At 42.5% G+C, this 8,808-nt stretch overlaps 1 protein-coding gene across 1 annotated transcript in view; it reads left to right on the forward strand.

Moving 5' to 3' along the window:
* PLEKHG4B (pleckstrin homology and RhoGEF domain containing G4B) overlaps positions 1-6,744 on the forward strand; it is a 119,711-nt gene extending 112,967 nt beyond the window's left edge. The window contains exons 21-24 of the mRNA XM_065399601.1: positions 108-224; positions 666-935; positions 1,648-1,862; positions 6,703-6,744. Coding sequence (XP_065255673.1) covers positions 108-224; positions 666-935; positions 1,648-1,862; positions 6,703-6,744 — 644 coding nt within the window. The remainder of the gene's footprint in view (positions 1-107; positions 225-665; positions 936-1,647; positions 1,863-6,702) is intronic.
* The last annotated feature ends 2,064 nt before the right edge of the window (positions 6,745-8,808 follow it).

An 8,808-nucleotide genomic window follows, 5' to 3' on the forward strand; every position in this document is an offset into this window, starting at 1 on the left:
GCCGAGGGTACTGGAAAGAGAAAAATATTTTCGTTCTCCCATAGCAGCATAACTAAAACATCAAAGGGGTGGCTGATATTTTTCATATGTGCATTTTCCCACTTTAGAACTCAGAATGCAAGAAATGGTGTCAATGGGAATAGGCAATAAACCTTTCATGGACATCAAGCCCAGTGAAGCAGCCATAAGCAACCGAGCAATAGATTACATCATGAAGGGAACAGGTACTGTCTACTACTCACATTACATTGCTGTTCTGCCTTTCCATTTGCCAGTCTGCTAGGATGATTGTCTTCATTAATTGTTTCACGCTCTTAAAAAAAAAAAATTGATTGCAACATATTTCCGCAAAGAATTGATCTTACTTTTGTCTTGGTGTAATAGATTTAGTATCTTATTTCCTTTGTTAAGCTCATAGAACTGCAGCAATACAGACCGCAAAGTGTATTCAATCTCTCCTGGTCAGAAAATCTGGAGAGCAGCTGTGGGCTGAACAAATGGACTTTCCTAAACTCAGTTCAATAACATTTTAATTCAAGTAGTAGAAGATTATTGAGCTAGCCTGTTACACTTTACCAATCCTGTTTTATTTCTTGTTCAAAATAGCATTTTCCCTTATTCACCTTGTTTCCTTCCAATGATCAAAGGTTCTTGTTTGCTTGTAGAATCAAGATCTCGAGCATCAATAGCAGTGTCTTCATTTGACCACTCCACTCCATTTAAAAGGCCGCATTCCACTATCTCAAACAGTAGCACATCTTCCTCAAGCAGCCAGTCCTCTTCTTCCATTTTGGGATCACTGAACCTTCATGTGTATTCCAGCCCACCTCATCCAGGCTTATTAGGACCACCCTTCTACCACTGGTCGTATGATATTAGAACCTGCATAGAGGAAGATGAACTGGAGCAGGAGACTGGCAGTCAGCCTTCAATGAGTGAGTGAATTTCAGCATCTGGATTAGAAGGGATTTGTAAGGATTTTGGACATGGCAGGTTGTTCTGGTTCTGATGTGTATCTCGATGGATCGACACACCCGGATGTGTAGAGGTACAATACGTTAGAGCTTTGTGATTTATGTCTTAAGCTGTACTTTTAGTTCCTCGAATTTATCACATTTCTAGTTCTAGGTAGCAACAACCATGACAGCTCTTGCTGCTCTCTGGAGCCATCACTGTCACCTAGGGTAGGATGTACAAGTAGTGCCTCTGCAAGTGGTTAGCTTAAACTTTTTATTTTCAGGACTCTTTAAATACATGAACCAAATAAGGGAAACAATAGTGACACTGACTCCCACATCACTGCACAGGCACTGCATTACTCCTTAGGCCCAGCTCCTTAGGACTAGGCGATCTTAGCCTTCTTCCAAGCTTTTTGTGTGTGCGCTCCCCCTCAGTCCAATGCCCACACCAATGGAGAAGGCTATTAGGATGGTGGCCTTTATCAAGAAGGGTATATACATCTAAGGAGATTGTCTGTCACTTTATAAAGAACTGGTTCGGCCACACTCAGAGTATAGTGTTCAGTTTGGATCAGCAGAGTCCGAAAATATTAGACACTGGAAGATATATTGTCTTTAAATGTGTAAAGACTGTTAGACTACAGGCCTAGCCAGAGTCTAACTTTGCACACTTTCTTCCTGTTTATAGTCACAGAGAGTTCAGAATCATCCCAGTGCACTTCGGGTGAAAGCGTGAGTGGTTTTAGTAGCTCTGCCCATCCTGGATTGTCCCAGCTCTCTACAGAGACGTTCTTGGATGAAGGTGCTTCAAATCCTGGCTCTAAACCTCCTTCCCAGTGCACATCTCCTGCTCTCCCTGAGAAGAATCCTAGATCAAAACACACCAACCAGTATGTCACAGCGGTAAGTATTTCACCTTTTAGCTCACAAGTTGTACAAAAAGCCTTCATTGATTTCACTTATTATGATTACCAATCATTTTACCAACATGGCAATACTGAACTAAGCTGTTTTCCAAGACCCTGATTGTCGGGTCTTGATCTGAGCATACTTCACATTGAACTCAGTAAGACTCTTAGAGCCAAATTCTGCTATCATGCAACCTATTGACTTCCTTTGGGTTGCATCATTGCACAGTGCCTCATAGTTGCAATGGTGATTCCAGTGGGCTTGTATGGGTGTGAATCAGAGCAGGGTTTGGCCCTTAGTGTTGTAGGTTTAAATATAGATATTTTTGATATAGTTTTGTAGCTGATGGATTTTAGAGTCTCTATTTTAGAAACAACTTATGTTCACAGGGGAAATCCATGCTTGTTCTTTTAACCCCTTGGAACAGTAAAAAGAGCTGGTAGTCTGAGTCTGTTCCCTGTCAGGCAAAGGCCCACATCACAGAGCTAACACCACAGTTGGCCATGATTGCACCCTCTTGGTGGCAGTTCCATCAGAGAGGTCAAGGACTGAATAGACCTGGAGGCTGTACTACCCTTTCATCCGGAGAGGGGGTGATCCCTGCAGGGCAATGCGCTACCAGTGTCTTTGGATAAACAAAGAACTTCACACTCCAGGGCTGTCAACCCAGCACCTTTCACCAGCAACTCTATTCACTTTAAAACCCTTTCCTGGTCCAAATGCTGCTTTCAATTACAATTCTACTCTGAGTTCAGCAGAATGACTGTGACACACACTGGTGAAACTGAGAACAGAATTTGGCCCATATACACTAACTGCTCTGAACTGCCCATGCAGGAGAAGGTCAACATTTCTATTATTTTTATGTAGGTAGAATGTATTTGTATTGGCCATACTTTGCTAGCATTAGTCATGTTGTACCTTATTCTGTGAATAGTCATATTGATTTAATGGGGCTTCTTGGGGAGTAAGTCCCTACTCAGTGTAAATGTGGCAGAATCTGGCTTTATGGATTTGGAGAGAGCACTTAAAATTAGATGACACAAACAAATGAAGTGCCACTTGCGCAGTAATGCTAGAGTAATAGAAGCTGCATCTTGACAGTGGTGGCTAAAAGCAACAGTTAATAAACAGCGCTGGGATTGGCAGCTGTTGGCCTCCTGCTGTGAAAAGTCTCTTCAGTAGCCCTCACAAAAGAATTTCAAGCTGCAGGAGTATAACCAAGTCTAAATCCCAAAAAAGAGGCACCCCCCAAAAGCCCTGAGAATGAAACCCCAGTCTCTCTTGAACACCTTGTTTTGACTGCAACTCCAGACATAGCCTGGCACCATAAAGAAAGCAGGGCTACAATGCACTTCTCGCTTCTCACTCACACACTGAGTCTGAGTGACAACGATTATATGCAGTCTCTGCACTCCTCCCAGAAACTGTAACACCATGAAGTCTGGAGCCAGCACCCATCTGAGAGTTGCAGGTGCCCTTCAAGTTAACCTCTGTAGACCAATAAAGTATAGAGCTTCCTACTGGTCAGCACTGCTGATAATGTATTTGTTACAATAGAGGACAAAGGCTAGAGGATGCAACCCAACAGGATGTGCAGTCAGCAGAGTATCTCCGAGGTCCTATATGTCACTTGGTTACATGTCGACTTGAACAAAATTAGAGTTAGAACACAATGAATACTGGTAATTCATGTTGCCACAAGCAACAGTGATTTTAAGGGAGAGGTTCACAAAGTATGTAACTTGTAAAGCTGAAGCAATTAGAAAATAAAGTGCAGGGTGCTACTAAGGTTAGAATTAGTCAGAGCAATCACCTTTTTAAGGCTCGTGTCCCTTGTGCTTGAATGCTACGACAGTGTACTGTGTGATTTTTATTTCATCTATAATGAAAATCCCTGTTTACTCACGGACATTAACGACAACATGATCCCTTCTTGGATCCATGCGGGCTGGTCCTGTATACAAATATCCATGCTGTGTTTCCAGGGGACCCTCTAGATTTCATTGGGGATAAATCAAATACATGATGTGTTAAGGATTTGATTAGCACAGGTGCAAATACATAGCTACTTTGCTTGTGCAAAGTTGGATTGGATGCTGGTGTGCAAATTGGGATTTGTGTGTGTACATGGTTGGATGGTAATCTGTCTAGCCTGCAAGTACATAAATTGGAATTTATGAATATCTAACCATAGTGCACACACAAAATAACACATTTGTGTGTGCACAAATGCACAACTAGCTAAGGTCTGAAAAATTGGCCCTAAACCACCTAAGGAAATGAACAAACTAAAACAAACTCATACTGATTCCAAGTATTATATTGTTCTATACGGAAACAGGAAGTCACAGAATATAGGCCAAATTCTCCTACCAACGGAACACCCTGCCAAAATGTAGACAGTATAATACAGCTGTTTTCTGGCTGGTAAGCAGTGCAATCCATGAGTTTATGGATCCTCTGGATGTGGCAAACCACAGACTGCTCTTTCACCTACCTAGAGCTGAAGGGAGCTAGAGCTTCCCTGATCCAGGATTAAATCAAGGCCTCCTCACCAATATGGATCAGAATGGGGGCCCTATCTAACTTCCCTTGACTCCAGACACCAGCCGAGGCATGCATCAAACTTCTCCTTGCCAAACCAGCCAGGGAGAAGTGAATCAAGAACACGGTACTGACTTATTCCAGCTGTAGATGGAATACATTAAGCACAAAGTGTCCGTGGTTCTGCTGCATTTTGGAGGCAGTGTAGATGTGCTTGTCTGTAAGTTCAATATTCAGCATACATTTCTCTAAACCGCCTCCATTTTTTGGCTTACACCTCACTCCAGATGCACGGCATTTGTATTGTCCTTCCTGCCACAGTTAAATAGAGAACATCTCCAACAGTCCACAGCTCAGGAGTTGGGCTCCTTTTAGGCACACATTGCACTCCTTTTTTTAACATGAGCATGGGTGAACGTAAGTGCTGATCCAGCAAAGCACTTAAGCTTGTGAATAATCCCACTGATGTGAAAGGCACTACTTACATGTTTAAATTTAAGCATATGCTTAAGTGCTTTGGTGGGCTGGGGATTTACTGAAGAATCTGGAACACTTGGCTCTAAATTGATAATGAAACCCCTTTGAGCTTTCACAGCCTTATTTCTTACTGTTAACCCTGCATATTGATTAATCTACGGGAGGATGAAAGTGTAAAACATGTCTTCTGTGGCCTCTGTGGTGACACTCTGACCTCTGCATTGCTGTGTGAGAGTCCTGTTGGTTCCCTTGCTCCCCAGGCTGAGAGCACTGCAGGCACAGCTTGCTCACTCCAGATGCTGGAAGGAAAAGCTTTGTGTCACTCATAGCAACCCTTTTGGCTCTCTAAGGAGAAGCATAGACTGGTTCTGAGGACACCCATTCTCTTTAGCCACCGTGATGGTGGCTGCAGCACAAACTTTTATAGACTCATAGACTTTAAGGTCAAAAGAGACCATTATGATCGTCTAGTCTGACCTCCTGCACAACACAGGCCACAGAATCTCACCCACCCACTCCTGTATCAAACCCCTAACCTATGTCTGAGTTATTGAAGTCCTCAAATCGTGGTTTAAAGACCTCAAGGTGCAGAGGCATACAATTGAGGAAATGGGCTCTGATAGGGATGTGCAACAGATAAAACCATCATGGAGGAGAACTGTGGATTTTATGGTTTGCATAAAAAAGTAATTTGGATGCCTGTTTAGAGACTACATAGAAAAGTAACTACTCTGAAAATAGCTGGGTCCTGATCCTGAGTTTATCAGAGAGAGAAAATTCCCATTGGTTTGAGGATTACGAGTGTCAGATTAGGCCTATGGATTTCAAATATGCAGTGTAGGTGTAGCCGTCTCAGTCCCAGGACGTTAGAGAGACATGGTGGGTAGGGTGGCCAGGTGCCCAGTTTTTGACTGGAAAGTCCAGTCAAAAAGGGCGCCTAACAGTGTCTGGTCACTGCGGGCAGAGGAGACGGGGAGGTGCTGGGTCATCACCCGTGCTAGCCCTACTCAGCCAGGTGTTGGGCAGCTGCAGCTCCACAGGTGATTCCCTCCTGACCCGGGCAGGGGGTACGAAGGGAAAAGCAACGAGTGATGGGGGAGGAGGAGGGAAAAGGAGTGGAGTGGGCGGAGTCTTGGGGGAAGAGGTGGAACAGGGCCTATGGGGAAGAGACGGGGCAGGGGCAGGGCTTTGGGGGGGGAAGAAGTGGGGCAGGGCTGGGGCCTCAGGGGGAAGAGGCAGGGCAGGGGAGGTTCCGGCACTCCTGCTGGAGTGTCCATTACCAAGTTGGCAACCCTAATGGTGGGTGAGGTAATATTTTTTTACTGAACCAACTTCTTTTGGTGAGAGAGACAAGCTTTTGAGCCACACACAGCTCTATGGATTTCAAGAGCAATTTAAGGGACATATCAACAAATAACTTTAAGATATCATTTTCTTATAAACCAAAATGTAAAAATGTGCTAAATGTGTTTTGGGGACATTATTATGAACGATTTCCTGCTGCATGTATAAAATCAGGAAGATGATTAATAAAGATGATGGTGCATCTTATATTTTTATTGTATGAAGCAAAACATATTGATGATGTCCAATATTTTCATCTTCAGTTTCTTATGATTAAGCAGAGGTAGTGTTTAGAAATGTTTAAGGACACATTTTTGAACTATCCCTAGAACCAGGAGAATGTTATATGATGTGCCATTGTGAAGAAAATGTTCTGATGATCCCGTTGTTATGTTAGTATGATCCAGGTTATTCCTAGCAAACTGTAATGTTGGTTTTAATTAGATTTCCCTCCCTTTTCCGTCAGAACAAAACCTCTCATGTATTAGGCCTCTCAACAATGGTTTGACTGACAGGCATAAATTCAGTAAGTAACTAGTTTTCTCAGCTCAATCCTTATACTAAAATGATCAAGCTAATAAAAAAGACTCCAGGCTGCCACGTTAATTATAAGATAATAACCAATTAAATTGGGGCATGAGAGAATGTCTTAAAACTGATCTGCATGTTCTAACAATAGTAGAAAAGTTATTGAATCCTATTTGTGTCACCTCTTATTAACAATCTTCTCTAGAGAGTGCTCTGGTATAAAAGTACTATACTTTCTCCCTGTAATTCACTCTCTTCCTTCACTGAATGTTTGCCCTTTCTCATATCTGCATCTCTGGCCCACAGAAATTTGCTTTGTGGGTTGTACACATGCTGCTATAACAATGGTATGAAATGACATAATGGGGTCTACATTCTACTATTTGCATAATGCCTGACATAGAGCAGCACTGTCTATTTTTGCTTATCCGTTTGGTATGTGTCTATTATGTATGTACATATACATGTCTTCTTAACTGTTTAATTTTAAACAATGGTGTTTATGCCAACAAAGAGGTACGGTGCTGATGGAGATGATGCATTTCTAGCATGCGCTTACTGAAGTAGTAAAGACAGAATCCAGCACGGAATGCCTGGATTCAAAGCCTGGTAGGCTGAAGGTGCTGGCTGCATACAGCAGGCTGAGCTTGTCTCTAGGAGGTTAGCCTGTCGTGGTAGGTAGCAGCCAGAGGTAGGAAAGTCCATGCAGATAAACTCCCTGCCTCTCCTGCTCAACAACTCCTGATCCCCAAGCCCATCTGCAGCCCTTCAGGGTATGTCTACACTGCAATTAAACATCCGGGGCTGGCCTGTGCCAGCTGACTCAGGCTCCCAGGGCTTGGCCTAAGGGGCTGTTTAATTGTGGTGTAGACTTTAGGGCTTGGGCTACCGCCCAAGCTCTGGGACCCTCCCACCTCGCAGGGTCCTAGAGTCCAGGGTCCAGCCTGAGTCCAAACGTCTACACCTCAATTCAACAGACTTAGCCTGAGCCCTGGGACCCTGAATCAGCTGGCACAGGCCAGCCACAGGTGTTTAATTGTAGTGTAGACAGACCCTCTGTCATCCCCTGCTACCTCCTGGCTCACAAACACACACACACAAGGACTGCCTAGCCTTTGGGGGGAGTTACAGCACTAGAATTGACTAACCTGTTTGTGTGGCCAGGGATGCCAGAGGCAGACTGTTCCAGGCTCTGCTGCTATAGGTCAGGCTACCCTATATACTGTTTGTATTTGTACAGAAATATGGGAGTGTTTGGAGGGAAAACACTCAGTCTCCCTTGTGTAGCTAGAGAAATGCCCTGTCTTATTCATTTCATGTTAAAGTAATGTAAAGTCAATAAATAACGACGAAATAACTGGGAAGAAAAGAGGAAAAACGCATTCACAAAAGCAAAACAGAAAACAAAACAAAAAACCCTGAAATTTCAAAGTTGTTTCTGTTTCACAGAGTTTGAAATGGAACCATTTTCCATGGTGTTTTTCGTGAGTTTTTAATCAAAATATTATCAATTTTTATTAAAGTAAGCTAAATTTTTCAATTCCTGAGAATCGCATTTTCTTACTGGAAACAGAGTTTTCAGTAAGCTAGTCATTTCAATAATGATTTCTAAAATGATTTTGATAAACATTTCAATAACATTGCAAATAATATATGGATTAAAAATGCCAGGAAATATTTTTTCAAAAAGCAAAAAACTTTGGTAATGCCAGTAAGTTCTCACAAAAAAGTTTAGTTTCCTAAAATAGGCCATTTTTCACAAAAAATCTTTTTTTGAGAAAAATTTTGACCAGCTCTACAAATAACATTTATAAAATTCCCAAATACAATTTAAGAATGGAAGAGACCGCATGTTGTCAGAAACCAAAGATTTATCGCACCATCAGTTCTTAAAATGAATTCTCAGTGAAGTCAAAGGGGAATCTTTGCCTAAAAATTGGTACAATATGCCCCAAGATACATACCCTACTAATGTGTTAGATAAGGAACCAGAACACAAAGAGAACTGCCTCTGCACACAGTCATCACAACAGAGATGTGCAAA

Source organism: Emys orbicularis, chromosome 2, assembly GCF_028017835.1.
Source record: "Emys orbicularis isolate rEmyOrb1 chromosome 2, rEmyOrb1.hap1, whole genome shotgun sequence".
NCBI lineage: Eukaryota > Metazoa > Chordata > Testudines > Emydidae > Emys > Emys orbicularis.